Consider the following 25653-nt stretch of genomic DNA (forward strand, 5'->3'; position numbering starts at 1 on the left):
AACAACACTTATGGTTCCTCATACTCGTTCTCATTCATGAACTTGTGTGGGAGAGTGATCTTTGACAGGTCCAATTTCAATGATTGGATCCACAACATTCGAATGGTCACTCGTTATGAGGACAAGGAGTATGTCCTCGATGAAAAGTTGAAGGAAATCAACATCAACACTGCCTCTGTTGAAGAAATCGCTGCCTTTGAGGCCCATGAGCGTGATGTTACGAAAGTCCATTGCATCATGTTGGCGACTATGACTGCATAACTCTAGAAGTCCTATGAGGACATGTATCCCTATGAGATGCATCAAGATCTATTGGACCGGTATCACCAAAGCGTTAGGCAAGAGGGGTACAAGATCATCACTTCGATGATCACTGCCAAAATGGGTAACAGAGAGTCCCTTACTGCTCATCTGCAAAAGATGTAGAGATATGTAGATCGCCTGCTAAAGTTGAATGACAACTTTGATGAAGAGTTGGCAATTGACATCATCCTTCACTCCTTGCCTCCCTGTTACAACCAGTCCCAAATGAACAAGGAGGAGGTCACTTTGAGCAAGCTTCAAGGTTTGCTGAGGACTGTTGAGAGCAAACTCAAAGACAAATATGTTGCATCAACTCCTACTCCTGTTGTTGTCCCAGTCTTGGCAATTGGGCAAGGGATGGGTAAGAAGAGGAAGGCTCCCTCAAAGAGTCACCATAAGGGAAAGTCCCATGATGGAACCTCTTCTAGTGGAACCAAGGTTGGTTCTGCTAAACCCAACTCTAACCCAAGGAGGCAGGGTGCCACCACTGCCACAAAATAGGGCATTAGAAACGAAGTTGCCTAAAATATTTGCAAGATATCAAGGATGGAAAGATCAAGCCGTTCTATGCATGTATTTACACTAGTAAATCTAATGATTCATCACATGTTATTTCTTGGGTACTTGATACAGGATGTGGTTTTCACATTTGTTCTGGTTTACAGGGCCTACGAAGAAATAGGGATGTGGAGCATGGGAAGATAAACTTGATCATGGGGAATAGAAGATCATCGCCTGTCACCAAGATTGGAGTTTACTCTTTAGTGCTTAGTAATGGATTTGGATTATATTTAAGTAATTGTTGCTATTCGCCAGATATGGCAAGAAACATCATTTCTTTTCATGGTTTGTATAGACAATGCTTTAGATATTCATTTGATAATGAAAAGGGTTCTTTTAATGCTTATCTTAATGGTGGTTTCTATTTTGAAGCATTGTCTTGTAATGGAATATATGAAACTGTGATGGTTGTAGATAATTTAGGAAATGATGTGTTGTGTATTGATTCTTCCAATGGTTTGGTTAAAGCATGCTTGTGACATTGTCGTCTTGGACATGTCAACAAGAAACACATAGTCCAACTCCAAATGGATGGAGTGTTGTAGTCATTCGACCTTAGGGACGATGACGTGTGTGTCTTGTTTACTTGGAAAGATGACCAAGTCACCCTTCACTGGCACTTGTGAAATGGGGTTAGGGTTTATTGGATCTCATACACACTGATGTGTGTGGGCCCTTTAGATCCACCACAAGGGATGCGGGCCGCTTCTATGTGACTTTCATCGATGATTATAACAGATATGGGTATATCTACTTAATCAAGCACAAGTCATACACCTTTGAAAAGTTCAAAGAGTTTAAACAAGAAGTGGAGAATCAATTGGGCAGGAAAATCAAGATGCTTCGATCCGATCGAGGTGGAGAGTACCTAAGTCTTGAATTCTACGACTACCTCAAGGAATGCATAATCATTTCGCAATTGACACCGCCTAGGACACCGCAGTTGAATGGTGTGGCTGAGAGACATAATCGAACCTTGCTAGACATGGTTTGTTCCATGATGAGTCATGTTTCGCTACCTATCTCGTTATGGGGGTATTCCTTAGAGACTGCCTCCCATATCCTTAACTTAGTCCCTGTAAAGAAGGTTGCCAAAACACCTCACGAGATGTGGACAGAGAAAGCTCCCTCATTAGCACATATCAAGAGTTGGGGTTGAGAGGCTTTTGTAAGACAAGAGACTCACGACAAGCTTGAGCCTCGTAGTGAGCGGTGTATTTTCATCGGCTACCTGCAGAAGTCCTTTGGATATCTCTTCTATAGACCGAGTGACAATGTTGTCCTCGTTGTGAGGAGAGGGGTTTTCCGAGAACGAGAACTCATAAGCCAAGGCGACAGTGGGAGGCAAATCAATCTTGAAGAGATTCAAGAGTCGAGCGATGAAGGAACCTCTAACGATGGCGCTCAGCCCGAGGAGGAAACTCCGGTTGAACCGATTGACGAGTCCTTACCTCTTAGACGTTTCGAAAGAGTTAGGGTTCAATCCCAGTTTTATGGTTTTCATATTACTACAGAAGGGGATACGTTCATTAGTGATAGTAAACTAGTGAACTTAGATGAACCTAACAACTATAAGGAAGCCATGGCAGTCCCGGAGTCTGCAAAGTGGAAAGAGGCGATGGACAGCGAGATTCAACCCATGTATGATAACCAAGTTTGGAGCTTGGTTGATAATGTGTCAGGTCGTAAGATGGTCGGGTGCAAGTGGATCTTCAAGAAGAAGACCGACATGGATTGGTTGCGAAGGGCTTTACTCAAACTCCCAAAGTTGACTATGATGAGACATTCTCATCGGTTGCGAAGATAAAGTCTATTAGCGTGATGTTGGACATTGCTGCATTTCATGACTATGAAATACGGCAGATGGATGTCAAAACTGCTTTCCTTAACGGAAAGTTGGCTGAGGATGTTTACATGAATCAACCATAGGGTTTTGTCAATGCAAAACACCCCAATAGAGTGTGCAAGCTTGAAAAATCCATTTATGGATTGAAGCAAACGTCTCGCAGATGGAATCTTTGTTTTGACGAGAAAGTTAAAGAGTTTGGCTTTCTGTGAAGCGAAGATGAATCATGTGTATATGTCAAAGTTAGTGGGAGTATAGTTAGCTTCCTCGTACTGTATGTTGACGACATATTACTCATAGGAAACGACATCCCGATGTTGCAGGAAGTCAAGTCCTGGCTTGGGAAATGTTTCACTATGAAGGACCTCGGAGAGGCTGCCTATATTTTGGGAATAAGGATAGTGAGAAACAGAAGTAAAACACTAATAGGACTTAGTCAGAATACTTACTTGGACGAAGTACTAAATCACTTTAGTATGGAGAATTCTAAGAAGGGGGAGTTACCAATCTAAAGTAATGCCAAGTTAAGTAAGACTTAAAGCCCGAGTACCGAAGTCGAGATAGCAGAGATGAGTCGAGTACCTTACGCTTCCGCGGTTGGCTCAATTATGTATGCTATGACTTATACTCGCCATGATGTGACATTCGTTTTGAGCATGGTCAGAAGATATCAAGGGAACCCTGGCAAAGCACATTGGACCGCAGTCAAGAATATTCTTAAGTACCTTCGGAGGACCAAGGAATGGTTTCTAGTCCTTGGTGGGAGTGATGACTTAAGGGTGCGAGGGTATAATGACGCCAGTTTTCAAACCGATAGGGACAACTACCGTTCGCAGTCAGGCTGGGTCTTTACCTTGAATGGAGGAGCAGTGACTTGGAAAAGTTCCAAGCAGGAGGCTGTAGCTGATCAACGTGCGAATTAGAGTATATAGCTGCGAGCGAAGCATCAAAGGAGGCGATATGGTTGAAGAACTTCATCAGAGACCTTGGAGTTGTGCCAGCCATAAAGGATCCCATGGAAATTTTCTGTGATAATGAAGGAGTGGTTTCCTTGACCAAGGAACCGAGGGATCATGGTAGATCTCGACATATCGACAGAAAATATCACTTTATCCGACATCGGGTGGAAGAATGTGTCACACCCCGAAACCAGGAGGGCGGAATTGTTCCGGGGTGGAGGGCATCATGTTTAGCATCACAATCATTATACAATAGCAATCATAGTAACACAACCATTACAATGAATATATATATATATATATATATATATATATATATATATATATATATATATATATATATATATATATATATGAAAATGTTTACATCAGTCTGAAACTTGTTTCAATTACACCAAAAGTATGTAGAATATAAAAAACATGACTCTTATTGCTCCAACTCCTCTAAATCCAAGAAGTATCTGTCTACTGATTTTCTAAGAATACAAGCAGTTTGAAAGAATATCAGCATAAAGCTGGTGAGTTCATAAGCATTTAGTTTTGGTGGAAAAATGTTCTTTGATTCTTTTGAAAAGTGTTCCTCAATAAAATCTTATATTTTCTTATGAAAAGTAGTGCTGAAAGAGTATCTATTAGTAGAAAATAAACCATCAGTTTTAGAAATGTCGATGTTATCCTGGGAAAAATCCCATATTTTCCCTAAAAACAGGTTATCCGTCCTAGAGGTAGAGATGCAAGTTTAGAAATCCCTGATTACTATCAGTGTATTTATGAAAATAGCTTTATTTCTTAAAATAAAACAATGAAGAGTAGAGTCCATAAACCAAAGTTAGTTTATACTTACTTAAAGTTAGTTTATACTTGATATGACCTAGAGACCTTTACAATGTTCTTCAGGCGTTAAGCTAAATGACATTTGTTCACCCCAGGCTGCCTGCCTAACTGTAGCTAGCATTTCAGGTGTGGGATTGTCAGTCCAGAATAGATATATTCACAAATCTCACGCTCTCCTCCAGGAGACCCTGGTTATACTAAAAGGATTTATCCCTGTACACCTAAGGGTACAATATTAAAGTAGAGCCTCACAATTATGTATAATCTAGTTTACAAGCTAGAGACAGTATAAACAATAATTATCCTTGAATAAATGTATTTTATACTCCTGAGGAAATATATAACATAAACTAAATTTGCCATATTTTATACATATTCATCCATGAAATCTGATTTGGTAGAAACTGCCTAGAGGGTTATCCTAAACTATACCCATTATAGTTTATTAGAGTTGATATGGAAAATGCTTTGTAAAAACGTTTCTGAAAGTATTGAAGCTAGATTTCCAAATTAAAAGTTTCCCTTATGCTCAACATATTACAAAAAGGGATAAAATATCTAAATATGTTATTAAACGTGGAAATCGTTGGAATGTATTAATAAGTTTAAAACTTAATAAAATACTTTGAGTTTGACTTGTATTCTCCCCTTAAAACATTAAAAACACGGAAAATTATAGGGGTATGAACTCACCTCGGGTAAATGGTTTAACTGAAGGATCGATACGGAAAGTTGGGTGTTCAAGTGAAGCCTTGAACACAATTTGATCCTAATTAACGCGTAATGACACATAAAAGAGTCAACTGAAGGTATTTCACCACTAGATGTGATGGAAAGCCACTCTAGAGACTTGGAACTACTTGCACTAAGTGATAGGACCTTGTAGGGTTGCATAAGGGGAGTGTATGGCCACCTTGAGTGTGTATGTGTCCATGGGTGTGCGGCCGTACACTCATGAAAGATGGTACTTTTGAAGTGTTCTCAAGGTCCATACTTGTATCCACGAAGTGTTCTAGGTCTATACTCAATTGCAGTGCATGTTAAGGGTTCTAGAAGCGGGTTTGCAGCCCTAGGATGAGTGTGTGGTCGCACACGGGAGTGTGCTGCAACACAAGGGTGTGTGCGGCCATACACAGGTGTGTACAGTCGTACACCCCACATAAAGATGTCTAAATGTCAATTCCAATGTGCAATAAGGCTAAGGTCATGTCTATCTCGAGTATGTAAGTCAAACTCTCACTTTAGAGGGTGTTTTAAGAGTGTGCGGCCACCTTAAAGGGGGTGTGTGGCCGCACTCACTTCCAAATATGAAGAACATGATGAATATTGCACACTTATGGCTTAGATAGAGTGGTATTTCGTGGATATCAAGTTAGAGGATGAATTACTCACGTTCTTGAAGCTTTGGAGGATTTGTGGTTGAAGAAGCTTGAGAGAAATGGTGTTGTGTGTTGCCAAGGTGTTAAAGGAATGAAAGGAAAGGGGTATACCCTTTATATAGGGGTGGGTGTGCTGCCTAGAAGGGAGTGTGTGGTCAAGAGGTGAGTGTGTGGCCCGGTTTTGTCACCCTATGGCTTGCTGACTCATTCCTAAACTCAACCCTGGTCTTACTCAAGCTTAGAACTCTCAATTGAACCCTTAAACAACACGAGAAGTCAACAGAACAAGTTTAACATTGATTGAATTGGCTACCTGTTACAAGATAAAAGTTTCGGGTTGTCATAGAATGACTCCTCGTAGTGAAGAGGGTATCGTCGGAGGAGAACCCATCAGATCCCCTTACGAAGGGACTGAGTAGGGTTAAGCACTTGCAGCACGCTAGGAACATTGGGTTGAAGGACGATATTAGTTTAGATTAGATAGCTTTGAAACGTGTAATGGATAAATGTAATTGTCATCTGCTGATTAAATAAAGGGGTATTATTTATAAGTAAAGTTATTATCTTATGTTGATTATTTACCTATTGTTTCACTTTGCATGTTTTGACTTCCTCAATAATAAGATTATTCGAACGTTCCACAGTCACTCATACTTTCGGAGTAGGTATGAAAGAAGATTGTCATGAATTGGTTTGTAGATTGTCTAAAGTGTATTAGACATAGCAAAGGTTTGCTGCAACGTTCATGAGTTCTTATGAATTTGATTTGAGCATTGGATTAAACCCACGCTTGCTAGTATCACTTCATGAAATTTATCACGAGTGATCGCAAGATGATAATATCATATGGTCTTAAAACCTAGATATATGGTTTATCATTTGCGAGTTGGTTGTGCATTGATAATGCGTAAATGCATCAATAACTTGATGTTATAAAACACATTGTTGTGCATGATTTGATGAGTGAATGGCAAATGCATATAAGTCAAAGTTTATCTGTTCCTTTTATCCTAAGAGGGTAAAAGCGATATATGGGCTCTTCGATGATTTGGTTTGACTTATGTGTCGGGCCCGGTCAAGACCGAATTGATGTGTTCAATTAAGTTCTATGTCAGATGAATCAGAGATCGAGAAACAAACTGCTGGACAATAAGTATGACCGTGTTCCATGTAATTGTCCGCACGATATTTAGAACGGAGGACTATACGATCCCTTATCTAAAGGACAGGTTACTGATAAAATCAGAGTTCGACAACGTCTTTGAGAGCTACGATTGTTAATCGGATTGTACTTACATTTGTGGTTACTAGACTTATCCAAGTGGGAGACTATTGGATTAATGTCTAAGTCCGTAACTATATTTGGTATGTACTTGACCCGATTGTGCATGGTCCTTTTGGGTTGCCTTCACCAGAGCAACTTGACAAGGTGATTTATGGAGAGGGAGAGAGAGTTTATTATGGTTTATTAATATATTATGAATAATATATTAAAAGAGAAATCATATAGTTTAATTAATATTAGACAAAAATTAATTAAGAATTAATTTTGTGGCTAAAAGACATTAATCAAATAAAGGGGACGTAAACTGTCAAATGTGTGATAGTTGAATATTGGGCTGAGAAGCCTTATGAATTAGGCATGGACGAAATTAAGGATGTGTCCAACCTAATTTCGGCCATAGAGGCTCTATTCCAGAAGGTTCCTTGAACCGCTAAAGGCCTAAGCTGTCCATTAGGGTTTTGACTGAAACCCTAGCAACACAAGTATAAATAAACCCCTAGGGCATCAGATTTCAGGACTGGAAACCATAGAAGAGTTCATAGTCGAAATTGTGTCTCCTCCCCTCTCTCCAATATCTTCCTCTTGCTTGTGTGGTGTTTGTAAGTCATTAAAGGAGTGACATTTGTGACTCTAAGCTCCAAGACAAGAATATTCAAGCCATTGTTGGAGAGGTAATCATCTAGATCTGTTTTCATATGATAATTTCGAAATATGTATGCTAGATCTAGGATTCATAAGTCTTGGATGAATTGCATGTATAATAGAGAAACTTAGATCCAAGTTTTAGGATTTACATGAGCACATATGATGTTCTTTTGGCTCAAACCCATCAGTTACCCTAATAAAAAATTTCTTCCACATTGCTATCGATCGTTTTTTTACTACTATAAGATGCATGCTTCAAAACCAATTACTCTTATGATGGTTTCCGAGAGTTGTACTTATAAATTCTCACTGATTATGAGCTACTAGCCATGGAAACTTAGGTTGAGCTGGAGCAAATGAAGGCTGACATGCAAACGCAACTGGCGGAGTTGGAAGGCACAAATTGATGTTATAATGCATATTATGATGGTGATGTCAGCGATTGGAAATACAATATGGTTTGGGGAAGATAACGATTTTAGTGTTTTGGGGTTGGAATAACAGTGGTGTTGTTTGTGTTTTTTTACTAATTTTGCCATCATAGTATTAATTGTTCTTACTAATTTCGGGATTATTTGTGTTAGGTCAGTGATTGTTTATGTTAGGTCAGGTTCATACGGTGGTATGTTTTTATTTTGGGTAAAAAACAATCTTTTTGGGGGTTCTTAATCATTTTTTGGGGGGGTTTTGCAAAGATGAAAACCATGTTACATATGTATGTATGGCCATTGTGTATTACATTTTGATGAATGGAAATGATTGTTTCTTCTTAATGCAATGTACTTTGTTAAAAATTGTTTCTTATTATGCAATGTACTTTCATTAAAAATGTTTCTTATTATGTAATGTACTCTCATTAAAAATGTTTCTTATTAATACAATGTACTTTGATTAAAAAAATTTGTTTCTTATTAATGCAATGTATTTTGATGAAAAATGTTTCTTATTAATGCAATGTAGTTTGATTACAAAACTGTTTCTTATTGATGCAATGTACTTTGATTATAAAAATTTCTTATTAATGTAATGCACTTTGATTAAAAAAGTTTATTTCTTATTAATGCAATGTACTTTGATTGGTGGTTATTATTTATTGTGTTTAATTGTTTTTGGCTAAAGACAAGAAAATAACAATGTACTTCCTTTTGATTGACCGTTGTAACACCCGTTTTCCAGGATGGATTGATTTAGGGCTTCAAGGAGTCAAAAATTTGATTTTTTTTGAAGAAATGGGGTCTCACGGTGTGATCTTTGAGTGGTCACGGTGTGAGGAGGGTTAATATGTAAATTTTGTTCCGAACAGATCTCACAGCGTGAGACATAGAGGCTCACGACGTGAGAATTGATGCAGCCCAATCCCATGGTCTTTTAGGGTTTCCTTTGTATTCAAGCCCCTCTAAACCCATTTTAGGGTTCATTATTAGCCTCCAAACCCCCTTTCACCTCAGAAAACCCTAAGTTTCATCCCTTGCTTGGTTTGTAACGCCCTGTTCCGAATCGCCTTCCTAATTCAGGACTATAGCCTGAAGATAGGTTATCATAAGGTCTAGGGCCTTTGGAAAAGAGAGGTATAGACCCATTTAGGTACGAATAATATAATTAAGGTGATCCGGGAGTTTGGGTCGTGTCTTGGAGCCAAAGGGTATATCGGAAAGTGGTTGTTCGAGCTCTTTATGAATTTTGGATTTTTATTTGGGATGTTTTGAGGTGAGGATAAGATGATATATACATAGAGCTTCTCGTCAGTCGCCACCTTTTCATGGATATAAAGAACGTCGAAAACGGAGTTGAAACGAAGAAGTTATGGTCGTTTGAAGTTGAAGTGGTTCAGATGAGTGATCTTTGACTTGTTGACCAAACTCACTTAAGAATCACGACGTGAGCATGAAGTGCTATATGTAACTTTTCCTGTGTCACAAGTAAAAAAAGTTTAAATATATTCATATGTGACGAGGAAGATCGTTCAACTAATAAAACAATTTTTTTTTTGTCTATAAAGAACTCCTTCAATGACTATATATTTATCGATTTCGATGTATTTTCTAAACATTTCAATAATACTAATAATTATTTTTTTTATAATTATTTTACAATATCTATTTACATTTGTATTTTATTTATGTGTTAAAGGTGGGCTTAATTTATGTATTTTATTTATGTATTTTAGTAATAAGAAATCATTTAATTTATTCGTTTATTTCATCACCAAAAATTTAGTAGTTTTGTTTGGGCAACGCTCCTTGGATAGTCTGCGATTAAAACTTCTGCCGTCACGTTGTACAAACGGAAAGGGCCGCACGTTAATTAGAAGGAAAACCTAAAACTAACGTCGTTAAACCATCGCAAATATCTACATATCAGACCTCACGCTCACTATATATTCACTAACGTTCTCCATCTTCCAGCCTACTCGTTCTCTAAAACCCTAATACATTCTCTTCTAGGGTTTTTGTAGTTGCTCTTCTCCGCAGCAGCTACATCGAGACCTGCCTCCCTCACTCAAGAACCCTACTTTGATTTTTCTTTTCTTCGATTCTTCATATGGGGAAATCAGCAAAGAAGTCTGCCACCAAGGTACCCCTTTTCCCAGTTTCCAGTTTGTTATACTTGTTCGTGTATATGTGTCTCTTTCAAATTCTGATTACGCACTTGTGTTTCGTTTGTTTCAGGTCGAGGCAACTCCTGCTGTTGTTGCACAGGAGACCAAATCAATGAAAAAAGGTAGCTTCCTCGGTCTTTCGATGTTACGTTTACAAGTTTATTCATTTTTTGAGGGTTGTTTATGAACTACGGTTTTTTATTTTGACTGTGTATACATATGTGTGTGTGCGATGAATATTTTCATATATTTCAATCGTTAGGTTTTGTATTCAGGAATCGTTTTTTGATGTAGACAAAACGGCAAAAACCAACACTTGTATGTTTGTTCTTGAAAATTGACAGCCTTTTATTTTCTTGGTTTTGTTTGGTATTTAGTTTTTTGTTCATATACATGTGGTTTATTTTATTTGACATCTCTATTAAATATCAGGTTGTTTTGATTTGCATCTTGAAAGCTGTAATAATTGGTTAAGTGATTATAAGAATATTAGATATTAAAAGTGTCGAAGTAACACTTTGCAACTAAAAGCTCCCAAAAGCACATTTAAAGCTATTAATTACATCTCTTAGAATGTTTTTTTTTGTTTTAATGATTTTTTATCGAATTTAGGCAAGAGAGACGCAGAAGAGATTGTTGAGAAGAAAGTGGTGAGTAGTAAGAAACAGAAGGTAGTCAACGGTGGTGTAACTCAGGCTGTTGAGAAAAAGAAGGTTGAAACTAAGACCCAAAAGAAGAACGTTAAGAAACAGGAAAGCAGCTCTTCTGAAGAAAGTTCATCAGAGTCTGATGAAGAACCAAAGAAGGTATAAGCTTATACATATTTGCATATATTTGTTTTACCATTCTAAAACACGTAATAATGTTTACAATGGTAAAATTAAAGGTTGTGGCTCCAGCCAAGAAGGCAGCCCCTGTGGTAAAGAAGCCTGTTAAGGAGTCAAGCAGCAGTGATGATTCTGATTCTTCTGATGATGTAAGTCATTGTCGCATGTTGCAAAACATTCGTTTATTTTATTCTTCACCCTTCTACAAGCCTTTTTAACGTGTTGCAGGAACCTAAACCTAAGAAACAGTCCGCTCCTACAGCTAAAATTGGATCGAATAAAAAACCTGTTAGTAAACCTGAAAGTAGTTCGGATGAATCTGAATCTGAATCTGAATCATCAGATGATAGTGATTCCTCAGATGAAGAAGTGAGTCAGAGTTTGTAAATCTCTTGACACTTGGATACAGTTTGTCTAATTTCACATTAATTTCGTCACTTGTTAGCAGCATACTCTACATGATACGTGTTGTACCCCACTTTTCTAAGTATTCTTTTTATCTAATTTAGGAGGCGCCAAAGAAGCCAGCTGCTGTTGCCAAGAATGGTGCTGCTGCAGCCACCAAGAAAGCCGAGTCAAGTGATGAGTCTGATTCAGATGACAGTTCAGATGAAGTAAGAGAGCTTTTTGGTTTTGTGAATCATTTTTTCTGAGTAAAGTCTTGTCATCTTTTTGAACTAATTCATTCACACTTACAGGAGGATGCCAAGGCAGCAAAGAAGCCTGCTGTTGTTAAGAATGGAGCTGCTGCTACTTCTGCAAAGAAAGCAGAAAGTTCTGATGACAGCAGCTCTGAAGAAAGCGATTCTGAAGAAGAGGTTAAGGCTGCCCCTGCTAAGAAACCTGCAGCAGCTGCTGCTGCAACCAAGGTGTGTATTCAATGCATGGTTTTGTCTTTCTATATACTTTGCTTGTTTTGTATGTTGTTCAAAGATGTTGATTCTTCTTGTTTCTTATGTGTACAGAAGGCTGATTCTGATGATGAAAGCTCTGAAGAGGAGAGTTCATCTGATGATGAGGAACCTCAGAAGAAGAAGAGTAAGCCAACTGAGACAAAAGCTGCTGCTAAACCAGTAGCAAAGAAAGAAGAGAGCTCATCTGATGAGGAAGAGGAAAGCTCTGATGAAGAGCCAGCAAAGCCTCAAGCTGCTAAAAAGGTAGCTGCAAAGAAAGATAGCAGCTCTGATGAAGAGTCTGAAGAAGGTGATGAGGAAGAAAGTTCTGATGAAGATGAGAAAATGGTTGATGCTCCATCAGCCAAGAAAGCTGTAAGTGCTTTTACATGTTTCACTTTCATACCCTGTTTATTTGTAATCTATATGTTTGCATTATTCTGATAATACAATGTAAAATTGCAGCCTCAAACCCCGGCGACTCCTCAAGCTACTGGATCAAAAACTTTGTTTATGGGAAATTTGAGTTTCCAAATTGAAGAAAAAGATGTGTATGTGGTTTTTGCCCTCGAGTCTTTCAATCTCATTTTCCATGATCAGTTTTATGACAAGTAGTTGTTGTCTTTGCAGAGTTAATTTCTTCAAATATGCTGGTGAAGTTGTTGAAGTGAGATTTGCCATGAGGGATGACCGTTTTGCAGGCTATGGACATGTTGAATTTGCAACTCCTCAAGAGGCACAAGAGGTATATTTCCCTTTTTTGGTGTATCTTTTCTTAATGCTTGTTTTTTCATCCCTTTAGGCTAATAAACATAATAATTCTATTTTCAGGCTCTCAAACTTAACGAAGAGCCATTACTTGATCGCCCTGTGAGGCTTGATTTAGCAAAGGAAAGGGGTGCATTCACTCCAGGGAGTGGAGGGTATGCCATTTATTTGTCAATGTGTTTGGATTTTTTTTATATGTAATTTTAATAAAATCTATATTGAATCACTGACTCACATTTATAATATGTAGAAACGAGAGGTCTTTCCAAAAGAGTGGAGGACAGGGTCAAGGACAATCTATATTCATAAGAGGATTTGCTTCTGATGATTTTGACACTGTATGTTTTTCTCAACTCTATAAACTATAAATTATCCCCCATTTCTGGTTTAAAAATCATTTGATGATTGCTTTGTGTTACAGATTCGTTCTTCTCTTGAGGAACACTTTGGTCAATGTGGAGAGATTGCACGCTTGTCTATCCCAAAAGACTATGAATCCGGGGCTCCTAAAGGGTGTGTGTTTTTACTTTTTAATATGTATATTGGAGGATTGATTTGTTGTTTTTACTTTTTACAAGTATTGAACATAAAGTTAAACATGCTGTTGTTTTTTTTTCAGGGTTGCTTTCATTGACTTTAATGATAGTGCTTCCTTCAATAAAGCTTTGGAATTGAGTGGAACTGAAGTTGCAGGAGGTACGATAACTGTGGAGGAAGCTAAGCCAAGAGGTGATGGTGGTGGTGGATCTGGACGTGGTGGAGGTCGTGGCTTTGATGGTGGCAGGAGCGGTGGACGTGGTGGTAGGTTTGGTGGGAGAGATGGTGGTGGATTCAGCGGTGGACGTGGTGGCAGGTTTAGTGGTGGACGTGGTGGAAGAGATGGTGGCCGTGGAGGACGTGGTGGTAGAGGAGGCCGTGGACCTAACAGGCCAAGCATGGCTACCCCTGGTACAGGTGTGTGTTCTTTCAATTAATTTTTTCTTGAAATTTATGGAAGTGATAAATAAAGATTCTTACAAAATCTGTTGTGTTGCAGGAAAGAAGACGACCTTTGATTAAGACCAAGGAGTTAAGAGTGAGGGGTTTTGGTTGGAGGTTTTAGGATATTGTTAAAGTTATGGGTTTCATTTTTCTTTGTTATGTGATGAGATTTTTTTTCTTATGTGGTAGTTCTGTCTGAAGCTAGCTTATTGACATGTTATGTAATATTTTTGGCAAGTTATATGTTTTATTTACAATCAAAAATTGAAATACAATTTTCTGTCTTCTCTTTGTTCCAACTGCTGTCGGATGATGCAACACCTGAGATTTTAGATCAACTAGATTAAAAGTATCAACATTCTAATGGTGCAAAACTTTATTAACTGCAAAAGAGTTGAGGGAACAGTTAATGAAACTCATATTTAACTAGCTATTTCACTCATCCAAAGTGGTGTTGGAAAGATTCTTGCTCAGTTTAAGGACACTCATTAACGGCTTATCCGCAAACAAATAATTCTCTAAGTTTCTAATCAAAGATGATATGACGCAATTGAAATCCGTTTGCAATCTAGTAGTATTATGTTTTCTTAGATATCGTGTTTGCTTGTTGCATGACCTTTTTAACAAGAAACATTTGTTTGTTGGATAATTTTGGGACCACTTATATATATATATATATATATATATATATATATATATATATATATATATACTATGTTATCACTAATTTGGATTTCCTAAAGAACTTATTTAAAATTGTTGATGACCGATTTTATCAATTAATGAGGACAAACAATTACCGTGTTATTTCACATCTATATAAACACGTGATGGGAAGTAGATATGATATACGAAAATAAATTGTTAAATTCGTTGGTCTTTTGTTGATGGTTATAGAAGAGAGTTTTGAGATCAACTGAAAACCCACTCTACCCATCATATTTAGAAAACTCAATGGATTGAGGTATGTATATTGGTTGGGATAACTAACATCAATCTCGTTTGTATTTTGGATACCCGTTTAACCATCAAAGGCTGTTGAAGTGGCTAATTCTTGGAAATTGGGAAGCATTGAGAACAAATAATTTGTTGGAGTTATCATTTCTCTTTAGTACCAATAAGTTTGATGTTAAAAAATGATCTCTTGCAGGAAGGTTGACTGGATATTTCTTGTAAAAACATTGGCCTTACTCAGTACCTAATGATAAGATTTTTTGTTTAAGTTTTCTTATATGTTCAGTTGTTAAAAATAACCAACATTTGGTCCATGGTAACCTCTCTGATGGACTCAATTTACTGTGTTTTAAGAGTCCACCATAGTTTGATCTTCCTCACCATGTCACATTTCCTTCTCAATATACTTCTACTATTAAGAGTCATGAAGTTTATAATCATCTCAACAACAATTTGTCTTGTAAAGTTTGGCATCAAAGACATGGTCATTTGCCTTCATACAAACTCAAACATATTTCTGTTTTTCCTAATAGTGATGTTAGTAAAATTATTATTTGCACAAGTTGTAATCAAGCAAGGCAATATAATCTCTCTTTTTCTCATAGCATTATTCATGTTTCTAAAATTTTAAGCTTGTTCATGTCGATGTTTGAGGCATGACAATACACCAACTTATAATGGTTATTGCTAATTTCTCACCATTATGGATGATTTTAGTTGAACCACCATGAGGACACACCTATTGAGTACCAAAAGTAATGCTCTTCCCACCATGCAACACTTTAAGACAATGCTTGAAACACATTTTAAACTAAAATCAAGACATCATCTTCCAATAATACGCCCACGTTAGTATCCAAACAAAAGAGTGCTTAATTATATATTTCTAAAGACATACTTCACCAACCTAGCATAGTTGAAACGCCTCAATAGTGAAGAGAAAAACACAAACATCTACTTAAAAACTCAAGGACCTTATTATTCGAATATAAGTTATCTATTAAAATTTAAGGAGATTGTGTGTTAAATGCCACATATCTAATAAACAAGTGCCTCACTAAATTACTCATAATAAAACACCTTCTGAAATTCTATTTGGAACTGCTCCATCTCATGCCCATCTAAGAAACGTTGGCTATCTCTATTATGATTGTACTCTTATTTAACAGGGTGTTAAATATGATTTGAGAATTGAAGACCATCTTGGCTGCCATACCATCAATTGGTTGACATACCATCAATTGACCAATAGCTAGTGAACAATCAACCGGTAAATCATTAATTTGACTGTTGATTAGCTAGTGGAATGCAGAAACAACCCGATTTAGCTAGGGTTTACATTGTACTTTGCCTATATATAATGGTTGATAGCTAGTGCTTCAATGTTACAATGACTATATTGTAATATCATTTTCAATTTTGTGAATAAAAATAATCTCTCACGTTTGTGGACGCTGGTCATATTGACCGAACCATGTAAATATTGTGTCTTCGTGTGTGTATGTGTGTTTATTCTCATTTTTCCTAACACAAGGTGTATGTAATTTCATCCTAAAGCCTTGCCTTTCTTTTTCGTGGATTATCCTCTCGGAAAGAAAGCCTATAAGTTATATAACCTTCATACATCTAAATTGTAACTTTTTAAGAATTTCATGTTCCTTAAACATTCCCTCATCTCAATCACTCTAACGACACCACCATTTTACTTTATTTGTAACAAACTGACAATTTTTTTGGTTATCCTCACTGCCTTCTGTTCCATCAGCTACCCACTCCACTATCGACCACATGAACCCTCATTGTTTTTTTCTCTAACTTCAAGTCTTTCACCATCTTATGATCCACTCATTAGCTCCCATACAACCTTCTTTCATTGTGCGAAGATCTTCTCAACCTCATTTTCTAGCTCTTTGTGTCCATATACTATCGTGGTAACTTTTTGTGTGCATTCTCACAAACTTTTATGTACTATCTCATCTCTAAATAAGCAAATTCTGGACAACCTCAAACAAAAGAAGGAACCTAGTTGCTATGGGAAATTAAGACACCTCTCAACCTTTTTGGCAAGCTACATTGATGAAAGAAATTGAAGTTTTGGAAAGTAACAAGTCATGGGTTGTTACCGACTTGGCCAAAAGGATCAAGGAAGAAACCCAACAATTGTTATCGATAAGCATAAGACACCTTCAACTTTTTCAATATACCAAATTGTGACAACCCCAAAGTTTATTCCGTTATTATGCCCCGTTACCGTTAAAGAAATATTCTGTTTTATAAAAGTTCCGTTAATTTGGGGTCGACAAATAAATAAATGTTTTATTTATTTATATGTCATGTTATTATCGTCGTGGTAAAATAAATAAAATCACGTAAAATATCAATTCCATTTAGTGGGAAAAAGTTATTTTTATTTACGACCATTTAACCGGGTAAAAAGTTTAAAGCCTCGGTTAACATCAGTATCGGGTAGAATTCCACTGTGTCTCAACTCCAACCTATATTTAAAGTGGTTTAAGCCTCATTTGAACCCTTCTTCACTCTCTCGCTAACCTCTCTCCTCAATCCAAGATCTAGGTCCAAAAATCACTCATTTCAAGCTTCAAATCACCAAGGTAACTATCCTAGCTTCTAGTATAACATCCTTAGCCTTCATTTTCGTGTTCAAATCATGGAATAGGACCATAAACATGTGTTTACGGCCCTAGAACACTCTTGGTCCGTGAACACATATAAAGGGGGTTTTTGAGCCTTAAAACCCTTCCAAACCACCATTGGAGCTTAGATATGGCTTAAGGACTTATTGGATTGGACTTAGAACACCTTAAACTCAACATTTGGGGAGTAAACATGAGTTTAATGCCCAAGAACATGCTTGGGCCTTAAACACCCTTTCATGGGTAGTAAACTCATCAAATGGTCCATATGTTTGATTAAGTCCCTTTCTAATGCCCTAGAACCAAACCTAGCATCACCCCTCAAATGATATAAGACCATTTAGCACTTAAGAACACCATCCATGAGTTTACGGCCGTAAACTCATGGGGATGTGGTGTTTAGGGCCGAAAACTCTTCTAAGAGTTTACTCTTGAAGAGTAAACTCCATACCCAAGCCATACATGCCCATAAATGTCACCCGGGTCACTCCAAACACTTGAATTGAAGTGTTTTCACGACTAGAAGTGTATACCCTCTATTAATTAGTGATTTAAATCTAATTAGATACATTTGTGTATCAATTAATATTACATAGGAACCTCGTACGTTTTCAAGCCTCGATCCGACGTTTAGCATCCTAGTCGGCACATTTCTAGTCTGGTGAGTTCATACCCCTTAATGAACCTTTTTAAATGTTTTTACATGTTTTAGGGGGAGGGGATACAAGTATAAACTCTACAAATTTTATTATTAAATCATATGTGATTCACAAATTATCATCTACAAAAGGGATTTTCTACACTTTTAACTGCTTTCCAATAAAACTGTTTTAATGGATTAACAAAGGCATTTTAAGATTAAATTGTATTAAACTGCTTTTAAAACTATGTTTGAATTACTTTTCTTTTTAAAATATATCTACACTAATATATTTATATAAGTAAGACTTGAAGGACTTAGGACCGATAGCTCGCCTTATTTCATGTTCTTGTTTGATGTGGTCCTAGGGTATCTGTTATCCGTCCGACTGTCGTTGATTTCTTAGTTATATATCATATATATATTAGTGTTAGATATGAAAGTCTTCATCCCATACAATACCTTTATTATTCAAAGGCCGGAAATCATACACTCTAGTTAGCTATAATAGGTATAACTAAGACTACTACTTGTTACCTCTACTACTGCTATACTCACTATAACGGCTATTACGACAAGTTAATACACGTATAAGAGAACACTCTAAGAACTATACAAAAGACTATTATACTATAATACCGAAGAGTACACGAATCCAGAGTATAACACACTATCCCTCTAAAAGACACTCTACTACGCTTACACTATGTGACCAGGGCTTTCCGGATGGAAGGCATCACTACACGTATAGATCTATACGGGACTGACACTAATACATCCCGACTGCTAGCTACAGTCCGAGCCGACTAGGCTCAGGGGTGGCACTACATCACTACACTACGCATGACTGGGAAGGTCATCGGGTTCTCTATTATCACTTCGGTCTGGTCACCTGAAGGGTTACACCTTTAACCAACATAATACACTAAGACTTAAGTCTAAGCTAACATCCCGAGGTAAGTAAATATCTATTACTAATGGAAGTTTTGCACCACTACTACTGTTAACAGGCATAACTTTTCTTCACCTATGCTACTCACATGAGATTTATTACTATACTTTTACGACCGAAGGTTTTCAATGATAATGCTTATACACAACTCAAATGACTTAACTTACAAAGTACTTTTCTGGAAAATATAGGATTTTCTAGGGATATCTACTACTTATAAACATAAATTTCAGTTTTATTCTACAAGTTTGAAAACATTTTGTTACAACAAAGACACTAAATTCTTATGAACTCACAAGCTTTATGCTGATACTCGTTTTCAAAATAACTTGTATCCTCAGGTCAAAGATAGACAGGTACTGGTGCAGCATTTTGGAGAAGATGGAGCATGCAAGACCCATCTCTTATTTTTGAATTATTTTTGGTGTCTATTGAAACTTTACAGAACATGCTTGTAATTAAACTCACTATGCAAATGAAATGGTTGTTGTCTCTTGTGTTTACTATTATGCAATTGTTATGATACTGTACATGATATCCTCCACCTCGGAACGTATTCCGCCGTTACCGGTTTTGGGGTGTGACACAAATGATGTAATTTTTTCCTTGTAGGTGAAGGTCGCACCATAAAAATAACCATGATTAAACAAATGTAACCAACCAAAACATAATTTAAGAATTCTATGTACATGGAATTGAGACAATTAACACAACCCTAAGCCTTGGTTCAATGCAATTTCATTATTGTAAATTGTTTTCTAGAAATTGAGTATAAGAAAAATCGGGACAATTTCATGAAAAGGTGTCACCAAACAACAAATGCTATTATAAAATCGTTATAAATATTGAAAGTTATAACTGCTGAAAAGATTACCAAACGATGGCAGATAACTCACAACCATTTCTGGTCAATTTTTTGAATTTCATTATATTATTCTTATAAATTTATTTCTTAAATTGTGCTGAAATCTTCTACAGTTAAAATGAACAGAAAGTGATATTCATATGACTAAATAAATGAGAAGATATAAATATATAACTAAAAATGTATAAAGTATATTATTTTCCAATCATGTACAAACGTTTTTAATGTGGCAGTGACTGGGTGGAACTGGAAACGCATGGTCCATTAATGGCATTGCATGAGAACGATGTCGTTATGGCGCCAGCTAGCACCCCCCCTTGGCCCCTTGCCCTCTCAATCCATCGTTCAAATCGGACAATCGCTCCATATTCTCTCTTTGCAACTAGGACTCACTGTCACTGACCTCTCCTTACTCTCTCTCATCGACGATAAAGCAGAATTCGGTACCTCTCTCTTTCTCTCTCTCTCACACACACACACGCACGCACTTACTTTCCATCTCTCTCTACATTCAAATGGGTGGAAGGTTTCCTGAAGCTTTTGTTTTTGTTTAATTTGTGTTTCGTCTTATTGTGCAAGTAGATTAGGTTTTCGTTACTCAATTTTACTCTCTAGTACGTCTTCGTTCCCCAAAGTAGCATAGAGTTATATATTTATGGTTCGACATAGTACTTTGTGAAACACAAATTGATATATTATTTGACTTTCCAGATGTGGATTTTGTTATAAAATCAACTCATCGGCTGCTATTATTAATAGCTTTTGGTTGATCTATTGAACTTTTTCCAAATATTAGGTTTAATGAGATCAATTTTGTTTAATCTGTTAGTATTGGTAAGAACTAAGAATGCTTCAGTTCCACGATTGACTTGAAGTTGACGAAGAATTTTGCTTAATATCCAGAGTCAAGCGAGTTTTCTTATAATCAAATGTGTAATTTGTTAACCCGAGTAAGGTTCACCTCAGATCTTCACCTTTTCTTTTTAAGGGATAGAGAGATGTTTCTTTTTCTTTCTTTTTTTATTTGGGGAAAGGGCTCTTGTCAAACCTAATTTTGACTTGAAAAGTCAACCGTTTAAAGTCTAAAGTTACCAATGATGGAATACTTTTGAGTTTTGGCTTTAGTACACAATCTAAAAGTAATTTAATCTTTATCAACAAACACTTTTTGTTAAATTCAAAATTATAAGTAGCAAATTAACAATTAGCGTTGCTCATTTTTTAATTTTCCAACCACAGGAGCCATGCCTGAGGGTATAACATCTGAAAATCTCATGAACAACATCATGGATACACTCTCTGATAAGCTCCAGAAGCAGAATTCTGGCTCATTCTTCGTTGAAGAAAAGTCACACTCACACACAGTCTCTTCTCAGTTCAATAAGCTCTTTGGGAGACAGAAGCCCATTCATCACATTTTAGGGGGTGGCAAATGTAAGCTTCATCTCTTCATTCTTTATTAACCTTACACTAATGGTATCTGTTTCCTTTTTTCTTTCTTTCTTTCTAAAATGACATTATCTTCTTTTGTAGCTGCTGATGTGCTCTTATGGAGGAACAAAAAGATATCAGCAGGTGTCTTATGTGGTGCAACTGCAGTTTGGGTGCTCTTTGAATGGCTTGACTACAATTTCCTTCCTCTTGTCTGTTTTGGTCTGGTTATCTGTATCATTGGTCAGTTTATCTGGTCAAACCTATTGAACAGGGCCCCACCCCGTGTTACTCTGCCAGATGAGCTATTTGTGAACATTGCTAGAATAGTAGGTGATGAAGTGAATCGTACTCTGGGTTACCTTCAGTATGTTGGTTCTAGAGGGGATATCAAACAACTTGCACTGGTATGTCTACCACACTATTATTTTAAATATTGACAATTTTCTGATTTTTTTTTTCCAAATTGTGTTTAGGTTGTTGGGGGATTGTTAACTGCAGCAATAATTGGAACCTGGTGTAACTTTTGGACTGTTATTTACATAGGTAAGATCTTCCTTTTGTCTTTTTAGCTTCCTTATGAGATGTATTGTTCATTTATTTATTCATTTATTTAGGTTTTGTGGCTGCTCACACTTTGCCTGTTGTGTATGAGAAGTATGATGACCAAATTGATAGTGCTGTGTACAATCTGTTTGGAAAGGTTCAGAACCACTACAGTAAGCTGGATACTAGTTTGCTAAGCAGAATTCCCAAGGCAAAAGCGAAGAAGTTTGCATAATTGTATTTGAACATGTTGCAAATGTTATGTAAGTGTAACTCTTGCCATTTAGACTGCTTATGGTGTGTACTTATCAGTAGTTTTGCTAATAAATCAGTGTCATTGTGATGCTTAGACTGTAGATATTGCTTAGAGGCTGTTTTTTTTTTTTTTTCTTTCCCATTAAGTCTTGTATAGCTGTTTGAATTGAGTGCTTAACCCATAAAGGGATAACAATATGATAACTAGAATATGCACCATTTCATCATTCCTCATATTAAATACATATTTTTAAAAATAAATGTCAAAAATAGAAGGTTTCCTGGTAGATTACAGTTGTTGAATATGAAAGGGAAGTGAACGTTGATGGGGTTGACTTTTATGTAGTCAGTGGTAAGATTGAATTGAGACCTTAGCTTGTGGGCCACCTTGAACATACACAAAACTGCACTCAGAGCTAGGTTTGATGACCTTACTCCATTGTGGAAGCTCGTATACATTCTTAGTCAGGGTTGGAGTCAATCCCCAAAGAGAGCCTGATAAGTTTTCAATTACCAACTTCAAATCCGTAATTGGTTTTTCTGATGTGTTCTTGATTATCACCTTGTGCCTGTAGTATTCAATTCCCCCAACTGTCCATGAGTTCGTGATCGAGTGCAAAAATTCAACTGGCGCTCCATATGGTTTCGTAGGTGCTTTAGCATGGGAGTCTACAACAAAAATATGAATTTTAGAATTTATAATATTTTTGTTAGTAGAAAAACTAAAGGTTAGTTTCGGTATTTCACTCACATGAACCGGGGTGTCCCTTGGTTGGGGAAGGTGATGTGGTGGGTTTTGGACCGAGGTTGAGGCTATGTAACTTTGAGAAGAGTCCCACAAGAGGGGCAGTCCCGGAAAGTGTTGGCTCGGTTTGTTCGTAATTTGATCGATCATCATCGAAATTGTCGTTACGGTCTGGACCACCGACCAGCCCACCGTGGATCACGTTTGGGTTAGCCGCTGGGCGGTGGTACCATGCATCGAACCCTTGTACGCACCCGACCACTGAGTGGACTACAGATATAGAGGCGATTGAAGCACCCCTGTGGTGGACATGAATCGGGTAGTTTTGCCCGTATCCAACAATGTAACTCATGGATTTTGGATTTTTCCCAAGGATATAATCAGCCTGCATGATAAGCCTTTCGTTAATTAAATGAATCAAGTGTTAACTTTTTTTTTTTTTTTTTTTTTTTTTTTTTTTAATAAAAAAAAAGCGGATTGAAATTACTAAATTAGACATGCCTGAGATTGAGCGAAAGTAAGGAGTTGGTGAGGTTGAACATTGGCATCGGGACACGTGAGAACCGACTTAGCTGCTGTGAGATAGTCCGAATAGACTGCGAGAAGAAATGCAGCGGAGGCGGCGTATTGCATGTTGTTCCATTGGTGCAAGTAGAGCAAGCCACCTGCATTGAAATAAATATATAATAAGCATAAAATAAAACAGGTTGTACTGCGTCCGACTTGAACTGGACTGTGTGTGACCGAAGTGGAAGATAAGTTTTAGCGACGAACCAGGAGTCATGGGTGCGTTGTATCCATCATTCTTTTGATGACAAGCACATGCAAAGTAGTCGGCTTTTGCCTTATATTGTTTCAACGTGGCGGTATACGCACCACCGTGTCCATCCAACAACACCTTGGACAGGAGAATCTGGACACCGGCGTATTTGTTATCCCATGAAAATTCCTTTGTTGCCCACCCAGTGCCGCCCATGGAGGCAGCATTGTCCACCACGTATTTCAAGTACGACTCATCATTGGTTGCCCGGTACAACCATGTAGCCGCCCACAAAAGCTCATCTTCAAACCCAGATGACGTGTAAAACTCCTTGGCACATGGGATTGAATCCGTGAACAGTCCCCGAAACCGATCCGCAAACCAAAAAAGCTGTGAAACAAAACATAAAGTTTAATATTGACTCATCTAATCAACAACTCTGAAAGTGATCGGAGTGCATGATTCCATTCCAACCTGTTTAGCGTGAACCAAGAGTAAATCAGAGTAAGATGAATTGTAAGGCCTAAAGGCCATGGAGGCGGCAGCCATGGCGGCTGCGGTTTCTCCGGCGAGATCGGATCCCGGATGTTCAGTGTCTAATTTATACGCGGTTCTCGGTGTAGTCATATCCTCTGCCCTCTCCCAACAGTAGTGATCCGAGTCTCCATCACCTACCTGTAACCACAAGTTTCCACTCTTTAGGTGACCAAATTTTATATTTCTTAAATATACATATAGTTGTGGTAGGAGGGAAAATATCAAATAAACATTCAAGTTATCTGCGATGGTTAAAACCGTTAATTCATACCTGTCCCCAAAGAACATTAGGTTGTGAATGAGCTTTGATGAAGTAATCAGTACCCCATTTAATGGCATCCAAAACATGCCCCATTTGATTAAGATCCATCATATTTCTATGATACTCTATTGCGCCCCATGACAGCATTGTCACTGTATATGCCATTGGTAGTCCAAACTTCACATGGTCACCAGCATCATAGTATCCTCCCACCAAGTTCACCTACATTCCACATCATAATTAGGTCTATGTAGGTGTACAACCCAAAATAGGATAAAGTACAAGCTTACGAAGCAAGAATGATAGACTCACCTTTTGTTGGTAACCATCAGTGAGACCGGAATCGCCTCGCCAATTCACTCGTTGAGTCCGTGGTAACTTTCCGGACCTTTGTGCCTCGAAAAACAGCAAGCTTTTGTCAAGAGCTTGACCGTAGTCGAAAGCTGATGATGCATTCATGATGGTCAAAATTAAGAATGTGGCAAAAACATGTCTTGAGTTGACCATGGTGATCGATTGTGGTATGGATCAGTTGAAGAAGGAAGCCGATGAAGAAGAAATGATGTGTTTGTGTGTATATATAGAGACAAAGTATGTATAGATATATCGAGAGAGAGAAAGAGAGTGAGATAGAAGATATGGAAGAAATGTAAGAAAAGGTGGTCGGGTTCACGTTGATCATAAAGAATCGAGGTTAAGGTTAGAGCTCCCCACGTTGTATTTAGTACTTCATCCTTATGATTGCTCGGAGGGTAGGATAGAATTAATAATCTTTGTTTGGTTTGACTTAACTTTTAGCCAAAATTACATTATTGGTCCCTGTAGTGTTATATCTATTAATTTATGGATAACGTCCCCGATATATGTATTTTTTTCCTCGGATCTAGACCTGTCGAAAAAACTCGAAACCCGTTCTACCCACCCGACCCGTTTTGAATTCGGGTAGAATGGGTCGGGTAGAACGGGTGACGGGTATGAACATTTGGGTAATTGGTTAACCCGATAATAATATAGGTCGGGTTTTAGGTATGAATATTTATTTTCGGGTATACCCGAATACCCGAATTCGTCTTTTACATAATACCAAATATACATTGCAGTCACGTACACACACTTTAAATAAAACAAAACCCTTCGTTTCCTTCTTATGAACGACGGCTCGACAGTCGACG

The 25653-nt window shown here is 37.5% G+C and overlaps 3 protein-coding genes across 8 annotated transcripts; 2 read left to right on the forward strand and 1 right to left on the reverse strand.

Annotated features, from left to right (window-relative positions):
* The first annotated feature begins 10203 nt into the window (after positions 1-10203).
* LOC111884366 (nucleolin 1) lies at positions 10204-14179 on the forward strand. Of its 3 annotated transcripts, none has more exons than XM_023880673.3 (15): positions 10204-10386; positions 10482-10533; positions 11024-11217; positions 11298-11387; positions 11467-11607; positions 11748-11852; positions 11937-12107; positions 12207-12506; positions 12597-12682; positions 12762-12876; positions 12963-13054; positions 13150-13237; positions 13321-13412; positions 13519-13853; positions 13936-14179. In XM_023880673.3, exons 1-15 carry the CDS (start codon positions 10354-10356, stop codon positions 13956-13958), a joined length of 1917 nt encoding a protein of 638 aa, XP_023736441.1. In that variant the 5' UTR covers positions 10204-10353; the 3' UTR covers positions 13959-14179. The 3 variants fall into 3 exon arrangements, with proteins under 3 accessions (XP_023736441.1, XP_023736440.1, XP_023736442.1); XM_023880672.3 differs by having other exon boundaries at positions 10205-10386; positions 12204-12506; XM_023880674.3 differs by lacking the exon at positions 11467-11607 and having other exon boundaries at positions 10205-10386; positions 12204-12506.
* A 6037-nt stretch (positions 14180-20216) lies between these two features.
* LOC111884376 (reticulon-like protein B8) lies at positions 20217-22278 on the forward strand. 4 transcript variants are annotated; one of them, XM_023880685.1, is made up of 5 exons: positions 20217-20388; positions 21185-21379; positions 21479-21783; positions 21853-21922; positions 21994-22278. In XM_023880685.1, exons 1-5 carry the CDS (start codon positions 20223-20225, stop codon positions 22155-22157), a joined length of 900 nt encoding a protein of 299 aa, XP_023736453.1. In that variant the 5' UTR covers positions 20217-20222; the 3' UTR covers positions 22158-22278. The 4 variants fall into 4 exon arrangements, with proteins under 4 accessions (XP_023736453.1, XP_023736457.1, XP_023736456.1 ...); XM_023880689.2 differs by having other exon boundaries at positions 20380-20471; XM_023880688.3 differs by lacking the exon at positions 20217-20388 and adding an exon at positions 20419-20559.
* Positions 22249-25114, reverse strand: LOC111884377 (endoglucanase 5). The gene is made up of 7 exons (XM_023880690.3): positions 24794-25114; positions 24491-24703; positions 24157-24357; positions 23697-24072; positions 23424-23587; positions 22929-23307; positions 22249-22846 (listed from the first exon to the last, which is right to left on the reverse strand). Exons 1-7 carry the CDS (start codon positions 24986-24988, stop codon positions 22524-22526), a joined length of 1851 nt encoding a protein of 616 aa, XP_023736458.1. The 5' UTR covers positions 24989-25114; the 3' UTR covers positions 22249-22523.
* Between the last annotated feature and the right edge of the window lie 539 nt (positions 25115-25653).

The sequence above is a fragment of the Lactuca sativa genome, chromosome 3 (genome assembly GCF_002870075.4).
Source record: "Lactuca sativa cultivar Salinas chromosome 3, Lsat_Salinas_v11, whole genome shotgun sequence".
NCBI classification, from domain to species: Eukaryota; Viridiplantae; Streptophyta; class Magnoliopsida; order Asterales; family Asteraceae; genus Lactuca; species Lactuca sativa.

Coding starts and splice junctions, on each gene's coding strand:
- LOC111884376 (XM_023880685.1), top strand. CDS start 20,223: ATGAGAACGATGTCGTTATGGCGCCAGCTAGCACCCCCCCTTGGCCCC. Junction 21,380..21,478: donor CATTTTAGGGGGTGGCAAAT/GTAAGCTTCATC, acceptor CTTCTTTTGTAG/CTGCTGATGTGCTCTTATGG. Junction 21,923..21,993: donor TTGGACTGTTATTTACATAG/GTAAGATCTTCC, acceptor TCATTTATTTAG/GTTTTGTGGCTGCTCACACT.
- LOC111884377 (XM_023880690.3), bottom strand. CDS start 24,988: ATGGTCAACTCAAGACATGTTTTTGCCACATTCTTAATTTTGACCATC. Junction 24,704..24,793: donor CTGATGGTTACCAACAAAAG/GTGAGTCTATCA, acceptor TGTGGAATGTAG/GTGAACTTGGTGGGAGGATA. Junction 22,847..22,928: donor CAAGGGACACCCCGGTTCAT/GTGAGTGAAATA, acceptor TTTTTGTTGTAG/ACTCCCATGCTAAAGCACCT.
- LOC111884366 (XM_023880672.3), top strand. CDS start 10,354: ATGGGGAAATCAGCAAAGAAGTCTGCCACCAAG. Junction 12,108..12,203: donor CAGCTGCTGCTGCAACCAAG/GTGTGTATTCAA, acceptor TTATGTGTACAG/AAGGCTGATTCTGATGATGA. Junction 13,413..13,518: donor GAATCCGGGGCTCCTAAAGG/GTGTGTGTTTTT, acceptor TTTTTTTTTCAG/GGTTGCTTTCATTGACTTTA.